At 40.7% G+C, this 19,567-nt stretch overlaps 1 protein-coding gene across 1 annotated transcript in view; it reads right to left on the reverse strand.

Annotated features, from left to right (window-relative positions):
- Positions 1–19,567, reverse strand: part of FRAS1 (Fraser extracellular matrix complex subunit 1) — a 321,939-nt gene that overhangs the window by 30,864 nt on the left and 271,508 nt on the right. Inside the window, 7 exon segments of the mRNA XM_027773018.1 lie at positions 997–1,157; positions 3,923–4,155; positions 7,285–7,560; positions 8,624–8,811; positions 10,968–11,168; positions 15,007–15,163; positions 18,615–18,820. Coding sequence (XP_027628819.1) covers positions 997–1,157; positions 3,923–4,155; positions 7,285–7,560; positions 8,624–8,811; positions 10,968–11,168; positions 15,007–15,163; positions 18,615–18,820 — 1,422 coding nt within the window.

A 19,567-nucleotide genomic window follows, 5' to 3' on the forward strand; every position in this document is an offset into this window, starting at 1 on the left:
AGACATGCTGGTGTCTGTAGATGGACTCTGATAACAGAAAATGCAGGTTGTGCAACGGCATGGTGGAGATGAGTGGCAGCATTCCATCCTGGTGTGGGATCTGCACCGAAATGTGGATTCTAGGGGGAATGGGCAGAAACACAGGTCAGCTGCATATTAGAAACAGTCAACAGTCAAACAAATGTCTTTCTCATCAGCTAATTGTTTCCACCTATCAATTTACCAGTTTTTACCCTGTTATTTTTCCAGGTAGGCTTTCTATTTGAATGTGAGGATGTAGATATTTTTAGGGTTGTTTTCCTGCCTACGAGATCTTCTAGACCCAGGACTGACAACAATCAGGAAGCATAGGTTTTTGATTTTTCCCCCCTCTTACAAGAAAAGACAGCATCACACCCACAAATTACTTTAAGGCTTCCTTTTGCTTTAAATGGAAACTTAGTTTCTTTAGGAACTCAAGGTGAGTGACTGGTTCAGGTACTGCTTCCCTGCTATGCCACAAGTGAAAGTGGCACATGGTTGACAAGCACATGTTTTAAGTATTGATCTAACTCCCAAAGATATCACTGAGCTCTTGAACTCGGAGGCCAATTTCCTCACCTAGCCAGTTATCTTAAAAATAACGAGGTCCAGAGGCCAACAGTTAAAAACCTCTCCAAAAAAAGAAAAAAAAAATGTCAAGGCATTTAATCCTCATTGGTAGTAATAGCTGTCGTCCTGTTAGAGATAAGCAAATAGAGATAAGCTATTTTTGTTTAATTGTACAGGTAGTGGAGTAAGGATTTAAGTCCAAGTCAATTTGACAACAAAGTCCTTGTCTTTTTCCCTGTTCACTTTATTGTCTGTACTACGATGTTTGGAAGTTTGCTAGAAAGAAATACTATGAATATGCAGATTTTGAGGACCAGAAAGGCAGAGATCTCCTCACTCAGCTGCCTCCTGACAGTCACGGCGCGGGGCTGGCGTGAGAAGGCTAGCCCATAGCCCGTGCCTCACCTGAGATGCCTCTCAGGTCGTGGGTGGTGACTAAATTGGAGCAGACATGCTGGTGTCTGTAGATGGACTCTGATAACAGAAAATGCAGGTTGTGCAACGGCATGGTGGAGATGAGTGGCAGCATTCCATCCTGGTGTGGGATCTGCACCGAAATGTGGATTCTAGGGGGAATGGGCAGAAACACAGGTCAGCTGCATATTAGAAACAGTCAACAGTCAAACAAATGTCTTTCTCATCAGCTAATTGTTTCCACCTATCAATTTACCAGTTTTTACCCTGTTATTTTTCCAGGTAGGCTTTCTATTTGAATGTGAGGATGTAGATGTTTTTAGGGTTGTTTTCCTGCCTACGAGATCTTCTAGACCCAGGACTGACAACAATCAGGAAGCATAGGTTTTTGATTTTTCCCCTCTCTTACAAGAAAAGACAGCATCACACCCACAAATTACTTTAAGGCTTCCTTTTGCTTTAAATGGAAACTTAGTTTCTTTAGGAACTCAAGGTGAGTGACTGGTTCAGGTACTGCTTCCCTGCTATGCCACAAGTGAAAGTGGCACATGGTTGACAAGCACATGTTTTAAGTATTGATCTAACTCCCAAAGATATCACTGAGCTCTTGAACTCGGAGGCCAATTTCCTCACCTAGCCAGTTATCTTAAAAATAACGAGGTCCAGAGGCCAACAGTTGGCATAGTGGTTGGGGTGCTGGATTCCCACAAGATGGACTGTGGTTTGAGTCCCAGATGCAGTGGCTTAAAACTCATGTCGTATATGTGTGTGCGCACGCCCAAGATCCCAAGAAGAGAAGGGACTGCAGCATGGCTCACCCCTCTGGAGGGCGATTTCTCTCTTTCTCCCTCTCTGTCTCTCCAGGGAGCATATGCACCCTATAGCAAAAATATCTATTTAAAAATAAGTAACATAATCCCACTATTCATCCCATGTTTCCCCAGAAGGCCCCTAGGATCTGCACATTTTTGCTACAGATCCCATGGCATTCTCTTGCCCTCATCGCTCAGTCCCACCCACAGCCATCAGGCCCTCACCAGTCTCAACCTGCAGTGTGCTGTCCCTCCACCTACATTCCTCAGCACCAAGGTAGCCCAGGCACCAGCAAATCTGTGGTTTATTTATATTAGCTGCTATTTCTTGCATGTTTCCAGACTCTGTTTATCTTGCCTCCCCACTAGAAGAGTAAGAACCATTTTCCTGACTTCTTTTGTCTCTCTAGTGCATGTAGTACACAATTCAAATAAAATATGAGTTTAATAAATACTGGTTAAGACTGCGACACAACAGGACTGTACTTACAGGCTGCATTTTTTTATTGTACACATTTAAATTTTCAGCATGTTTATTGAGGGTGTGTTTTGAGTTTATAAGAGCTTGTTTTTCTGAGCAAAGCACCACATTTCAGAGAGGAACCAGAGCTTTGAATGAGCAGAGGATGGTCTCTGCTGGAGGCCATTAGTGCCTTTCTGTCAGTAGTGGGCACTTCTGCTATTGTTCTTTTTGGAAAAAAAAATGAAAAATCCACCAAGTTTGATTGTTTATGGGGGGATAAGCAAGAGGGAGAGAGAGACTGATTTTTTTTTTTTTGAGAGAGATTTTTGCTATAGGGTGTGTGTGCTTGTCAGAGACAGAGAGAGACAGAAAGTGAGAACTCATCCCCATGGAAAATGCCCACACTGCAATCCCTTCTCCTCCATTCTCCTCTCAGGATTTTGGGCACGTATGCACACACACCCAGCGTGAGTTTCAAGCTGCCAGGTCTGGGATCCGAACCATAGTTAGCTACATGGGAGTCCAGCAACATTAAATGTGATGTCATCTGCTGATCCTGAGAGACTGATTTTTGACAGGGTCTTTCCAAACTGAGATCCTCTTGTCCCAGGCAGTGAAGACTACTGGTGCATGTCACCACCTCCAGACTGTTTAGGTTGCCCAGAAGCTGAACCCAGCCCTTCCCTACAGCCTTAGCCTCTGAGTAGCAGTGTCTTAGTGGCATGAGCCAGTGATGGAGCTTTTGATTACTCTTTAACAAAAATAAATTTTATTATTTCAGAAAAAAAAGAAGGGGATGCATGTTCTTCGCTCATATTCAAACCTGTTTTATTTTTTCCATGCAAAGGAACCCGTTTCTATGAACTCAGTGCATAAAGGCACACGTTTAAATACTGTGAGGTTTAATGACTATGTAGGGTGTGCATGAATTCCCTTTTGCTACACAAAAATAAAAATATGAACTTCCACAGAATCATGATGGTACAAGAATAAAATAAGCCTGTGACTAATAGTTTATAGAGTGCTATTACTCATTTGCTCAGTAGGCATGTAGTGAGTACTCTCTGGTGCCAAGAAACCCTAGGCTAAGTAAAGGAGATGCAAAATAAGTAACTATGGTCCTTGCCCTTCAGGTCTCACCGTCCACTCTGGGGACAGAGAAAATAAATGACAATAATGCTCTGAAAGTGGCGTATGTGGGTGCCAGAGAGCCAGGAGGAGGGGTCTCCTAATTAAATTGGGGGATATGCTGGGAATGTCCCCAAAAGAGATGCCATGAGTGAGGTCTTGTAGGACAGCAGGATTTAACCACTGTGAAAGGGAGGGGTGCTGAGAGTTGGAGTCAGGGTAACAGCAGGTAGAAAGCTGCAAGCTGAGTCTGAAGGCCTTGGGAAGTCATATATCCTTCTCCATGGGCGGACCAGCAGGGAAACGACAAGGTGAGGGAGATGAGCTTAGGAAGACAGGCAGGGGGTAAGATCTTGAGGGGACTTGGGAGAATTAAGATTTTTCTTGAGGCCTTTATCCTTACTATTTTTATTTTGCAGAAGCATCATTCATAGATCCAGCCTACCTGGAGGACATACCAAGGACAGCTGAGACTCCCTCCAGCCTCTCACAAAGGAGGGCACCCCTGACTGACCTGTTCGGATGCTCCTTGTGCTTGACATCCAGGTATTTCAAGGTTGCGATGAAGGACTGAGCCTGGAAGCCTCTGGCTGTCCCAGCCACCACTGGGGTGTGGCAGATAGCACTATCTGTTCCGATGGTAACAATGTTGCTCCTGAGGGGCGTCCCCACATGGCCCACCTTGTCCACGGCCTTTGCCACACAACGCACATGGAACCTCCGGCTGAAGTAAATGCTGTCCAGGACCTGCCAGGAAGAGCAAAGAACGTCAGATAACAGGCTATGTAAACAGATCCTCCCACTGTGTCTTCTGGAGGAAATGACACAAGCCTGTGATACAAGGTAATCGTGATGGCTATCTATCCACTCATCTGATGATCTGTCTATTTATTTGTTAATTCATCACATAATTATTGACTTTGGACCATAAAGCAGGTACAAGGGACTGAGCAGTGAGTACTTCCAGCCTAAGTGGGTAAGACAGACAATGAGCAAGTAGACAGATGGGGAGCAAGAGCCCAAAGATAACTGGGACTAACGTACTGTTTTATTTTTATACACAAGGTTCAGACTAAGGACTACCCAACTGTTTTTCAGGCCTTCCAGCAAGACGAGTTGGAGTCCAAGTCACTGTTGCCAGGAGCAGGCTGAAAGGATCCAGAGGAGCAATGCCTCTTTCCCCATAGTTCTATTTCCTTTTCCTTCCTACTGACTCCCCCAGCCCCTCCCAATGGCCTCACACACTATAAGGGTTACAGTAACATGCAGCCTTGACCCTGAGAACTTGGCCTCTGACACTCCTGCCCATTGAAGGTCTTCCTACAGGTTCTTTCAGGTTTCTAGCCATACAGAAGCTATAGGAGTGCTTAACTCAGTCTATACAGAGGAAATGTAGGGCAGGACTCCTTAGATTGCCTGTGCATATACACAATAAAGGACATGTAAGAACAATTAACTAGTAGTTCTGTGTCCCATAGACTTCCCCCAAAGCAATCGTACAAATGTATAAATTCGACCCATGAAAATAATTTTCACTGAAGTCTATTAAAAATTAAAGATGATTTTCCCATTAAACTTTTTGTTAATTACTTGCCAATGATTTATTTATTTATTTAAACATGGACTTAGTCCAGAAGGGATTTGAGGCATCCTACAAAAATGCATATAATACAATGGTATTAAATAAATAATGGAGGAAATAAAGACAAAGCACAAGAAAGTGAAATACAGAATAATGGTCACGGGACCAACAGTTAGCGTAATGGCTATGTTGCTGGACTCCCACGTAGTCGACCATGGTTCAAGTCCTGGACCTGGTGGCTTAAACTCACGCCAGTTGCATATGCGTGTGTGCCAAAGATCCCGAGAGGAGAATGGAGGAGAAGGGATTGCGGTGTAGTCATCCTCCTGGGGGGAGATTTCTCGCTTTCTGTCTCTCTGTCTCTCTGTCGAGCGCACATGCCCTATAGCAAAAAACAAAACAAAACAAAACACAACAAATAAACCTCTCAAAAAAATTTAAAAAAGAATAATGGTCACCAATTCACTGGAAGAATGAAAACTTATAATCATACAGTCATACATTTTAAACCTGTGAAAAGTGTACATTTGGCTCAAGTCAAACATATAAATATGATATACATATCTTTTTAAAATTTTAAACAAATTTATTTCTTCCATGAGCAAGAGACACACAGAGAGAGAGAAAGAAGAGAGAGAGAGAGAGAACACCCCCAACAGGGTCTTGATGCGATGATCCACCTCAGTTTCACCAGCCTCAGGTCAGGGGCATGTATGTGCTCATCTGGCACACTCAGGGAAGTATCCAGACACGAACATGGAATTTTCTCACATGGGTAAGCCTTGCAGTGCATAGCAAGCCACGTCTGGCCTTTCAATAAATATAGTCTTTTTTGAGCAGAGGATTAGACACTCAGGGGACAACAAGTTGTTAAGTCTTGCTATTAAAATCTTGTAACACAGAAGATGATTTAAGTGTGAGCTAGGTTATGTTGTGAAAGAACTGATCTGCTGGCCTTTTTAAATAAGCTTTGCCAAGTAAAACGGCGGTGGCTGGCCCTGCTTTATCCAAAGCCTATCATCTATGTCTAATGGCTTTCCTCTGCTAGCTGCTGAAGAGAAGCACTTACTACAGTGGGACTAACTTTGAGCTGAAGAGGAGAACCTAGAGAAGTTCAACCTGAAAGAAGTCTCTGGTTTCTAAAATTATCTAATGACCTAATTTCAGTCAAAACTCCATAAATGCTTAGTTTATCCCCAATACTGTGCTGAGCCTGAATCTCAATTGCCTTCAGCTCTCTTTCGTTGGTGCGATGTGTAGAATCACTGAAGTGGACTGTTTGTAAGGTTGGGGAAATATCACTCCATGCCTCTCGGGTGCTAGCAGAGATGCTGGTCTTGTCTCTAAGCTCTCTGAGGACAGCAACTGCATTACAGACTTCTTTTCCTGTCACCCGACAGGGCTCCATAAAACGCCGATCACTCAATAACATTCTATTCTTTTATTAGTCAGCTTCTGCTATGTACCGTCAATGTGACAGCCATTCTGGGATCCTCAATGTAACACTGGTGCATCGTGTTCATATCTGTAAGGAGATTATACCCCAATACTTACTGCATGATCCAAGTTATGTGAAAGAACAACAATCACATGTTGAATCGTACCTGGAATCTCTGACATATTTTATCCCTTATCAATGACATTTGTCAATGACCTTGTAAGTGGCTAAGAAGAAATATTACTTTGCAGATTAAGAAACTGAAACCAGGGGCCAGCAGGTGGCATGGTGGTTAAGGTGCTGAACTCCCACATAGCCATCTATGGTTTGAGTCCTAGACCTGGTAGCTCCGGGAATGTATCTGTCTGTGCATGCCCAAAATCCCAGGAGGAGAATGGAGAAGAAATGTGGTGTAGCCATCCCCCTGGGGGGTCGTTTCTTACTTTCCCTCTCACTGTTTTTCTCTGTCTCTCTCTGGTGAGTCCACATGCCCTATGGCAAAACAAAACAAAACAAACAAACCAAAAAAAAAACAAAACAAAAAACAAAACAACAACAACACAAGCAGCCAAGAAACTAAGACCTGCAAGGTTACATAAGGTCTTAATATCACATTGCTAAAAACAGGCAGAATCACGATTTGTGAACAGGCCCTGACTAGCTTCATTCTCTTTCTAATAAACCATAATACCTTCATTATGTCTAAGAATAAGAAGACTGTATGTGTAGTGGGTATACTGCGTATTTATTTTATCCTAACTGCCCTTCGTGCACCTTAAGGAATTTGATAGAGTCTAATGAACGAAGAGCAGTGCCTGTCCTCTTCCTCCTACCCCAGGCCAGGACCAAGACCTACCATGTGGTTGACACTGGTGAATGGGGTGTTGTCGGTGATGGTTTCAAAGGGAGATCGGGCCCCATTGCCATCAGTGGGGGCAGCCACTTCCCAGCTGAACTGCACAGATGTCTGGTTGATGCCAGCGTCGCTGCAGCGTTCCTTCATGATGGCGAACCGGGGGAAGTGAGGGTCACAGGGGGTGACACAGACCAGTGGATAGCCTGGAGAGGGGGATTTCTTAACTCCTTCCTTGGAAGCTTCTTCCACATGGTCATAGTCAGCAAGTGTGACAACCTGCAACAAAGCGACAGAGCTTCAGCCCAGGTTGAGAGGCAGGAAGATGAGAGAATGAAGGGTCCCTTCCCCACAGACTCACAGAAGCTTTTAAACTAGGGGCTCCTCAAAACATGACAAATGTTTTTACAATGCTTTGACAGGTATCCCTAAAAGATACTCCCAGTTTTGGGAGGTGAAAGATATCCTCCTATTGCCTGAGTTAAAAGCTTTATTATCCTATTAATCGCATTCCTCATCAAAATCCTATTGCTCATATGGAAAATATTTTTACTTTTATGTACATTGGAACCAAAGCTATATCATGAACGGCAGTGTAAAGTTACATAAATTGCAAATGGTATGCTGTAGCACACTTGTCAAAATAAAAGTAAATAAAGGTGGTGTATTTCTTCCATGGTCTATTAAAAGACATATTTTGAAATAATTCTCTTCTTATCTAGACGTGGCTGGAACACTTGCTCTGATTGCTTTACAACTAGGGGTTAAATCTCCCCTGATAAGCTCCAGGCATTTTCCTCCTAATTATTAAGTCAGTGCATTTATTCTATTCATCGCCAATTGGGAAACATGGTATTACATTTCTGTAGACTACTTCATCTGTTGTGGGTGATGAGACTGGAGGATAAAAGATATTACTTTCTTACTCTTGTAGGTCCCATCAAAGGAATGAGAAGATGAACCGAAGATAAATTGCTCCTTCTGTCTTTATCAGACTAAGCTGTTCATGATTTGATCTCACTGCTAGGTCAGAATGGGGTTCTCACCTTTGGCACTGTTGGCATTTGTGCCAAATAATTTTTGTTATTGTTATTGTAGGATATTTAGCAGCATTTCTGGCTTCCAGCCTTGAGAGGCTAGAACCATCCAGTGTGACAGCTGTGACAACCAAAAATATCTCCATTGCCAAGTGTCCTCTGTAGGGGGATTTTAGGGGGCAGGATTGCTCCTGGTTGAGAACCAATATGTTGTAAGATTAAAGAACTAGAGCACTGAAAGCCCAAGTCTCATGAACTATTCACCAGGACAAAAAAGCAGCAATCCTTTGGGTTGAGCAACTCACAATGGGAGGTGCTGGCAGGATGAGGCTCCCGGCTGCCTCCTGGTCTAAAATGGTCACAGTGGCAGTGGTCACATCTCCAAGAACTGCTTCCACTGGGTCATCTGGGCCAAGGACTAGAGAGAAGGATTCATGCCATTCCCGGTCTTCATTGGACAGGATCTCCACTTTAAAAAAGATATGATCCACACCTTTGCAGAGGGCGGAACAGAAAGAAAGCAAAGGCCTCATTAGGGGATGTATTGAGAGAGTGTAGGCTGGCCCTGCTGAGACATCATGTTGAAATATGCCCGTTCTTTTTGGAGGTTTTCTGTAAATGCAGAGGCTGCTAATCACTTTAGCCCCATCTCAAGTGAGGAATCTGTTCTACAGACCAAATTCTACCTGCAGCAGAGGCTCAGTACTTCAGATTTACTATTCGACACCAGATGAGGATTAATGGCCCCAGCCTGACACTGGCTGGCAGTAATAAAAATCTATGATCCACAACACATTTCACCCTGGTTACGAGGTTATTTTTTTATTTTATTTTTTTCTTAATTTTTTTTCTCCTGTACTCTTATGCATGAGCTCCTGTGTGGCTGTGAGAGCTGGCTCATGCAGATACCCTTCCAAGCTGTACCCTGAGGAGCAATACACCTCGAAGACTGTACTAGACCTGTCTTTGCAAAGACTAACAAGGAGGTTGAGTGGCTCAGAAAAGGGAAGGGTTCAAGTCAAGAGACCCCTCCCCTCCTTTTCTGTCAAATGATTCTCAGAAAGTGTAAATATCCCTGGGGGTAGTTAAGGCCCCTTCCTCATCTACAGACATCTGGTCTGGGTTGCTCTTAGACCTATCTTTTCTGCAGATCCTTATGTAGAGAAGGAAAAAACAAGAGACACTTGAAAGATAGGTCCTTGTGCAGATCTGGAAGAAGGTTATCTATCTTTTCAGCAGACATCAACCTGACACACATGGGATGGAGACAAAAGCCCTTTAAAGCTCCAGGGAGGTGAGAGAAACGTACAGACCCCCTCACCCACCAGCTTTCATAATTTCTGAGTAACATTCTCCCTCAACTTGCCAAAACATCTCTGAAAAGTCCTTCTAATGCTGCTGCCCACCAGGAGGGATCAGCAGATGGCATAATGGTTACATCGCTGGACTCCAATGTAGTCGACTGTGGTTCAAGTCCTGGTTCCAGTAGCTTAAAACTCACCCTGGGCACAGGGTGCGTGTATGCCCAACATCACAAGAAGAGAATGGAGGAGAAGGGATTGTGGTGTGGCCATCCCCCTGAGAGGTGATTTCTCTCTTTCTGTCTCTCCGGTGGGTGCATCTGCCCTATAGCAAAACAAAACCAAACAAACTCCACAAAAACAAAACAAACAAACAACTAAAAAAAAGTTCCAAAAACTAAAACAAAAACAACAAAAAATGGCATGAGAATCTGTACCAACCTTTTAATTTTACTCCTTCAGAAAGTTTCAGAAAAAAGCCTGGTCTACAATTCAACCCTTTCCTGTCTCATTCATCCAAGTCACTACAAAAAGTAAAACAGCTAGTTATGACCCAAATTCTATCTTTTTCTCTTTCTGGACTCATCTCCATCTCTCTCTCTCTGGACAAACTTTTTGGGAAAGCTCTTAACAGGGCATCCCATTTCTTAAGTAGAAGTTAAACCACTGAGCACAGCGGTTGTGCCTTCCAGATTTAGTCATCCCTGAAAGACTCAGTACAGTATTTGCACAAATGTTTGCTGAATAACAGCAATAATTTTGTTTTAGATTTAAAACAAAATTAAAACCAAGTACTCTTATTACTCAACCACATCACAGCCTTAAAAATTTTCTTTTAAGTGACCCAAAATGGCCAGCACTTTCTGAAGTAAGTGACCTATTTTTACGACATTTTTACTAATTAAAAATTGTGCCTGGGATGGACCAGCAAGTGGCATAGAGGTTAAGCCAACTGGATCCCATGTGGCTGACTCCACAATTCGAGTCCTGGACCCAAAGGCTTGAGGATTATGCTGGAGTGCATGTTCAAGTGTGCCCAAAATCCTGGGAGGAAAATAGAGATGAAGGGATTATAGCATGGCCCTCCTCCTTGCGGGGGAGATTTCTCACTTTCTCTCTCTCTCTTTCTCTCTGGCAAGCAAACGTGCCCTATAGCAAAAATTAAAAAAATTAAAAAAAGAAAGAAAGAAAGAAAAAAATTGTCCTTGTAATCTCAAATGTGTGCTTAATATACGCTTTATGCTATTGGAATTCTGGTTTCATTTGTCTGTTCACCCCTGTCTTCACATACAAGCTACCTGCCTCTCTACTAAGTAAAACCTACAGATTAGGGTTGGCATTCAATTACCAGGACTAAACTTCAAGACTCGGCTCTTTGGGTAATAATCCACACCAGACTGGGCAGACCCATCCCTCGTGCTGCATCGAATCTTGGAGGTCCTGTTCTGATCCCCTCTGCGGATCACTTTGATGTTCAGGATTGCAATGGCATCTGGCCCTGGGGGTTCCCGGACTTGATATGCAGCTTCTTCAAACTCAATGGTGGGGGCTAAGGAAACATGGTTAGGAAAAGAAGAGCAAGTTGGAATAGCACACAGGATCCAGACTCCCACGAAAGCACTTTATAATGACAAGAGGGAACTGTTCATATAACTGGGTTGTCAGAACAGTCATGTCACAGTCTGTATAGAAAAACAGAAAAATACGTCATGACTTTTCCAATGACCTAATAGTTAACAATCCAAAGGCAAAATGCCTTATAGTCATAAAAATCAATCAGTATTTACCTCTAAGCAATGCTTTGGAAAAAAGAAATTTATTAGTGATCCTGGAGGAGTTATTTCTCACATTTCCTATTAAAAACAATATAATGTAGGAAATATTTCTAGAGACCCTGAAATTCATGATGTCCAGTTTCCATGTGGGCTGTACAGCTCACGGAATGTTTTTAAATTTGCACAATCTGTCAAGGGACTGAGACATAGTAGGCCCTTGATAAATATTATCAACTGACTGCATGAATCAGCTTTTCATATATGAATTTCTAAGGCGTATACTTTATCTCACTTGTATACTACTTAAATTTAACAAATCCATCTTTCCGCTATGCCCTGCTGCTCTCACCTCCTCCTTAGCTTTTTCTTACTCACAAAACTGAGCGTGTTAGTGACTGGCTACAGTGATAATTCAGGAAAATAGTACTTGTTAATACATATGGTGTAGGATACCATCCTTATTGTTAGGAAATGATTAATAATAATAGGTTAATTTTTACCAAAAAATTCAAAGCATGCTTTCTTTTCTATTATCTTCCTATGGAGATGGGCAGGGTGGTAGTAGCTATAGTGGTGGTAATGGGAGACAGAGTGAGATAAAAACACGGGAAAATTGGGATCAGCAAATGGCATAATGGTTACGTCATTGGACTCCCATATACTCGACTGCAGTTTGAATCCCAGACTGGTGGCTTTAAACTCACGCTAGGCACGTGTGCATGCGTGCCCAAAATTCCCAAGAGGAGAATGAAGGAGAAGGGATTGTGGCATAGCTATCCCCCCGAGGGGTGATTCTTGCTTTGTTTCTCTGGCTCGTTCTGTCTCTCTGGGGAGCACATGTGCCCTTATAGCAAAAAAATTTCTTTAAAAAAAGAGAACTTGAGGCCCAGACAAGGAGGCATAGTCGTTAGCATACTGGACTGTAGTGCTAGAAGCTCCACGGCCAACTGTAGGTTTGGATCCCTCTGTTGGCCCAAAACACGGGCATGACCAAGATCCTGACAAGCTGGAGGGCTGGAGGAAAATAATTTCAGGGCAGTAAGACTCATCAAGGACACTCTCTCTCCCTTGCTCTCATGCATGCACACATGCTCTAACATTAAACACAGAAGGGATGAGAAAACTGAAAACAGTTACACGTTTTATACCATCTTTAGTATATGAGAAAATATTGCAGAAATTTCTAACATCTACATTTGTTTTTTCCTCTCAGGAAGTTGAATCTTTCTAATTGTAGAAGATAAGCCTCATTTGACCCTATAGATTTCAGTAAGAATGCTCTTTGCATTAAGTCTTCTATGTTGGGTCCAACAGGTAGCACAGTGGTTAAGGTGATGGGCTCCCACATGACCAACTACAGTTTGAGTCCTGGGCATGGCAGTTTGAAAAACATCCTGGGAGCATGTGTGTGTGTGCCCAAAATCCCAGGAGAAGAATGCAGTAGAAGGGATTGTGGTATGGCCATTCCCCCTGGGAGGTGATTTCTCACCTTCCCTTTTTCTGTCTCTCTTGGAGTGTACCTGTGCACTATGGCAAAAACCTAAAACAAACAAACAAACACTTCTATATTCATCCACACACTATATAATATGTACTTGTCAATTAAAAAAAACACGAAAATGCAAAATAAGTTTTCCTAAAAATAAAACAACACCCTATATGCATTTAAATCTTAAAAAAGGAATGATCCTTCTGACTCCTAGGAGAGTCAAGGGCAAGTATAAATTGTGACCTCTCTGAGTCTCAATTGTTGGGATTTTCTGTGTTGAGGTTCACTTGGGGATTCAACTTGTTTCCTTGGGTAAAAACTACTTCAACTTTTTTTCCTGGATTTTAAAATTTTACCTGATGTCCAAGGTAATCCCTGAGTTTTCATTAACAACCCTAAGAATTCCACTGACTCAGGTCAACAGATGGCATAGTGGTTAAGGCACTGGACATTCTCACATGGCTGAATATGATTTGAGTCCTGGACCTGGTGGCCAGCTTTCTTTCTTTCCTTCTCTCTATGTGTCTGTCTTTCTCTGGTCAAATTTAAATAAATGAATGAATAAATAAAATTAAATAAATAATTCTTAAAATAAAAAGAATTCTACTGACTCTTGTGTACGTTAAGAATATAAATTCTTAGAGTGCTGGTTAAGGGTGCTTGACTCCCACATGGCTGACCATGGTTCAAGTCCCGGACCTGGCGGCTTGCTTTCTCACTTCTCTCTCTCTCTCTCTCTCTCTCTCAATCTTCCTCTTTCTTACTCTGTCTCTCTCTGGTCAAATGAAAATCAATTAAATAATTCTTAAAAAAAGAGTGCAAATTCTAGAATCAGATAAAATAAGGTTCATATCCAGTTTTGCTGCTTATTGCTATGTAAGTAGGAGTGAAAATTACACAACTTTACGAGGTTCAGTTTCTTCATCTGTAATACTGGGATAGCAACACTTACCTCAAGGGATTACGGTCAGGATTAAGTGAAATAAGATAATACAACCTGCTTAGCTTAGTTCTTTTTATGAAGTAAATAGTCAGTAAAACACAGCTATTACTATTTGTAATATTATTATCCATTCACTCATTAAAATATCTATTATACTGAAATAATTATGTCCCAACTTGAAAAAGGTTTTGTTTTCCCTAGTGCCTAGGGTCACTCTTTGCTTAATATCTGACAACAGAATTTAAGTTTTTTTAGGTTAGTAGGCCAAATCAATCAGAACAAAACTGAAAAATTAAGAACTTTCCAGGAAGGTGGCAGTGTTTTAAATTACTACATGGCATTCATCGGAGTCTGACTGTATTTCTAATCTTTCCCTTGAACACCAGTGACTTAAGTGGTTTATATTCTCAGCATATCTGTCTTAACATTTATTTTTTATTTTTTAACATTTTTGCTATAGGGCACAAATGCCCACTGGAGACAGAGGAAATGTGAGGAAGCACCCTCCAAGGGGGATAGTCACCCTATAATGTCTTCTCCATTTTCCTCTAGAGATTTTGGGCACACAAGCACATGTGCCCAATGTATCTTACAAGCTGCTGGGTCAGAGACTTGAACCATGCAGTCATGTGAGATTTAGCTACCTTAACCACCATGCCACCAGCTGGCCCATCTTAGGTTGTAACCATACTTATTCTGTTTCTCTTGGTAATACGATAAGGAATAATGAGATTCAAATACCTATGAACTTGGGACAGCAGATGGCACAATGATCACTTCGCTGGACTCCCACATGGCTGACCATGGTTTGAGTCCCAGATCTGGCGGCTTGAAACTCATGCCTGGTGCATGTGTGTGCATGCCCAAAATCTTGAGAGGAGAATGAAGGAGAAGAGACTATGGCATGGCCGTGCCCCCTGGGGGGTGATTTCTCATTTTTTGTCTCTCTGTCTCTCCAGTAAGTGCACATGCCCTACAGCAATAATCTCTCTAAAAAAACCCACAACTGATGAACATGCTGGAGCTCTGTAGAGAGAAATCATTTGCTGCTAACATTTTATTCAGAGATAATTATCAATAGGCACTTTCTTCTTCAAAACACAAAATAATCACAATATTAGTAAAGCATCAGTTTGTGCCCATCAACCTAAGACTAACTGAAGACAATTTTTTCTGTTACCATCTTCATCGTTGGATATGGTGATGGTGGCCATGTTGTTCTTTCCAACTCTAGCTCCACTCCAGTGGTTTCCACGTGGATGGCCAAGGTAGACTCTGAACTGTTCCTCTGGCTCAAACATAGAGTCATCATGGATATAGACAGTACAGTTCTTCACCTGTAGCCAAGGGCATAAGCTAGGTTAAAATTTGCAGTAAGGTATCAGTAGACCACTTGGGTTTCCTAGAAAATGATTTTCATTCTTAGCCACATTGAAGAATAGATACAAACTCAAACTGCATTTCCAATCTTTCCCTTGAACACCAGTGACTTAAATGGTTTTTATTCTCAGAATTTCTGTCTTAGCATTTATTTTGATTTTTTTAAACATTTTTGCTATAGGGCACAAGTGCTCACTGGAGTCCCAAACCTGGTGGCTTGAAATTCATGCCAAAAGGATCCATGAAGTTTCGCTCACAAAATAGAATGTGTAATAGTTCATGCTTGTGTGGAACTTATCTGTAGGTGGATATCTGTATTAGAACATTCCAAATTGTGTTGAATTATTGGTGATGAGTTATAAAAAACAAGACCAATAAAACAAATAACTTGATAAAATGCATCTGGAGAACATTATTATGCTTTCTTACTTTTTGTCTGAGCTGTTCAACACATTTACACATGTTGAAACAGGTAGATATCTGATGATGAGGATTTATCATATTGATCAGCCCTCATCAGAAAATTGCTGAATACTTCAAGACTGAAAACACTATTCAAATCCCTGTTGGAGGGAAAGAAATCAAGTGCTTCTCAAATGGAATATTCTCTACTGAGGATTGTAGTTTTGGGAAATGTAAAATAAGGTAAAAACATTTGAGATAATATTGTGGCCTCAACAGTAGAGTCAGGTGACATGATGTAGAATATTTTGAATTGCATCACTTTAAATCCCTTGTCCTACTATTTTGCAGGATCTGGGGTACAAAGAAGTTTCACTTTCACACACAAGTCATACTAAGTGAGAGGAAAACATCTCTGTGAACATTTATATACGGCTTGTTAACCTAGTTTTAGGTCCATAAAGAATGTTATCCTTTTATTTTTTCCTTCCTTTTTATCACAATAAAAATTCCTTATGGAAAGCATTAATTATTACCCTTCAGATCTGTTTTTTTTCCAAAAATATGTTTTAGTGAATGACAAGTTCAAAAGACATCTGAGGGGACTTCACAAAGTATGGAAAATGGAATTAAAGTATGAGTTTATTTTGTTGCAAAATTTTGAAATCTATGCATAATTTCTCCATAATACACATTTTCCCCTTGAAGACCATTCATATACTTAGGAAGCTAAAGAAAAATGAAGATTCCAAAATGTGCTAGGAATATAGATATATTGTCATGTGGCTAACATACGTATTATTAGGCTGTATTTTTTTATTGTCTTATTAAAGTTAAAGCTACTTAGACAGAAAATGATCTTTTAAACTTAAAATAAATACAGAAACATACACTCAAAATTGAAGACAGCATTTTTAGTATTTGTATGTGTTTCTAAACGTTTCAACCTGCCATCAGTGCAATTACCATAAAATGTATAACTAAGACAGGTCTTGATGCGTCATGAATGTGGAAAAGTCATGAACATCCCAATAGAAAAGCTTTCACTTTTTCTGTTTGTTTTTGGTAGTAAAACAGAAGAAGAATCTGAAATGATTTACAATAGATAAGTTTTCCTTACATCAAACTTCAAAAGGATTAGTTCTAAGGCAAATATGTAATGCATTTGATAGTCTCAAAATTGAAGACTTTTGTTTAACTAAGAATACCATCATTAAAGGTAAACTGAAGTGCGGAAAGGGACAAGATGTTAAAAATATACCTAATATGTCTAAAAAGACAAGAAATTAATATTTAGGATATACACTAAAGTACTATAAATCAGTAAGAAAAAGATCACAATACAATAAAGAACAAAAGAGAAAAAGAAGCTAATTGGAAAACCATTAAGATAATAAGAATATGCGTAATTAAGCCATGATGCAGTATATTCTGGATGGGAAATCACATTTTGTATGCTGTGACGATGCTTAGGGAATGAATGTAAATTAATTAATTTTAAAAATTTCATAAAAATAAAAAGCACATGGAAATACATGTAATAGGAAAACTATGTATGAATTTTACAAAGTTTTTGTACCAAAATAAATGTAGTTTAATTGTAAAAAAAATTGAAAACATTTAAAAAAGGTAATAAGAATATGAAACAATAGTAGTTAGAAAAATAGAAATTAAAATGAGATGTCACATGGTACCTATTAGACTAGCCAAAATTTAGAAGCTGAGTAATAGTAAAATGTTGAAGAGGAAGATAGGGTTATAGCAATCCTCACGCAATTCTGGTTCTAGTTTCAATGATTCTGCAAAGCATTCTGACACTATGTTCTCGAATTAAGCCTATGTATATACTCTGTGGCCCGGCATTTCTGCACCTGAGTATAAAACCAAAGAAATTCTCCCTCAGGTTCATAAGTGGACACATATGAGGATGTACACTGAAGCAGTTTCTGTGGGACCAAGTACAAGGAGGTCACAAGGGGTTATCACTGAGGTCCCTTATTATCTATTGATGAGAAAACATGAGTAAAATATAGTGGATAACACACCAAGAAATACTATGTAATGGTTAGAAGCAATTGATGAGATATACACATAAACAACATTGATAGCTCCGAAAATATATTGCTGAGTAAAAATAATAAGAGATTTAAAAAGATATAACACAATAGCATTTTTATAAATTAAAAATCACATGTGCAAAACAGGCCATTTAAAAATGTATTTACTTATTTTACTTTTATTTATTGATATTATTATTTTAAAGTTTTTGCTATAGGGCACACATGCTCACTAGAAAGAGACAGAGAGAGAAAGAAAGTAAGAAAGCAAGCTGCCAGGTTCAGGATTCAAACCGTAGTCAGCCATGTGGGAGTCCAGCACCTTTAACTACCATACCACCTGTTGGACCCAGAACAGACCTTTTTAAAGAACAAATACAAATTAAAAGATAAGTATTAAACAGGATAGGTGGAAAAGGGAATGAAGTACGACATGCACTGAGCTTGCAGGTGCAAGCCATGGTTAGCAATGAGTTTCATGGTTGGAATTCCTATGCCCATAGGCATGCCCTTTTCATGTACATTTCCAAGAGACTACTCGAGGGACTTGAGTATGTTCAATATCTGCCTATTTGGTCCTATAGCAGGATGCATGTTGCCTTGGGATGGGGCCTCAGGTATTCGAGAACTGTCTCTTCCTCTATAAGTGTAATAGCGTGTTGTGTTCATCTCTAAGGTAGTTTCAGACTCAGAGGATGCTCATTCATTTGATTCTGCTAAGTTCCCAAAAGTTACACATTGTCTAAACTTCCCAGCTCAACCAACGATACATGCGTTTCATTTTAAGTGGGATATGAAGAACACAGCCACATGGAATATACAACATCGTCACATTTAATTTCAATTAGTAAGGAGATTCTAAGAATGTTCAGAATTTATTCATTATGGGCAAGTAAAGGTAAGAAGGAAGAAGAGATTCCCACATTTCAGGCACCACGAATCTACTTACTTTTTCTCCTTTTAGGAATGTAATCCGTGACTGGTCTGTGTTTTTCCTCTCCTCGAAGTCCTCCATGACCTGAGCCGAGTGGCTCTGAGTGTAGCACCTCACCGATGACTCATAGCTCAGATCTCCACTCCGAATGATAGGGACATGCAGGACACCCTCCTTCTCCCTCACCAGGAGCAAATCCTTGGCAAACTGCATGCTGGGCACTGGGGAGGTGAACAGAAAGACAGAGGCACTGTAAGTGCGAGACTGAGGTGCAGTGGCCACTCGAGTGGCAGGAGAGCTCCACTAAGAGCCATCACAGGCTAACAAGTCCCAGAGGGCAAATGAATTTCAAGGCATGGATATTGTTTTCAGGATAAGAGAACCACTTCTGCTGTGAGTGTGGCTCCAACAAAATTTAATAAATCCATTTCACACCTGTCTTTGCTCCACTTCACAATGTGTCCACCATCTCAAATGTAGGCAGGTAATGCAGGTAAAAAAATGGGACAGAAATGGTATAAGAAAAATTGTGATAGTGACTTGGGTACTTGAAGAGTACACTTTCCTCTTAGCACTGTGTAAGGAAAACAGTGGTGCAAGTCTGAAGATAAATGATCACTCACATGAGTCCCAGAGGAAGGGAGACAATAGAGAAGAATGAAGACATTGGTCAAGAGAAAGAGCAGACCAAAGAAAAACACATCTACAGGCTGAATTTGGCCTGCAGCTCTCGAGCCTGTGACCATGACTACAGAGTTACCTCTTCTTTTATAACCTATGGCTTCATCTCCCTTTGCATTTTAATCATAGTCAAACTATGTTAAAAACAAGGCTTTGGCATAAACAGGCCTGAATTTGTGTCTTAGCCCTTCTTATTATTGCATCATAAGAAAAGTTAGGATGCATTTTTGTATAGAAAAGCTAGAGAAAAATGCACCATGACTTCCAATGACCAACAGTTGTTTGGC

This window comes from Tupaia chinensis, unplaced genomic scaffold (genome assembly GCF_000334495.1).
Source record: "Tupaia chinensis unplaced genomic scaffold, TupChi_1.0 Scaffold000318_1, whole genome shotgun sequence".
Classification (NCBI taxonomy): Eukaryota; Metazoa; Chordata; class Mammalia; order Scandentia; family Tupaiidae; genus Tupaia; species Tupaia belangeri.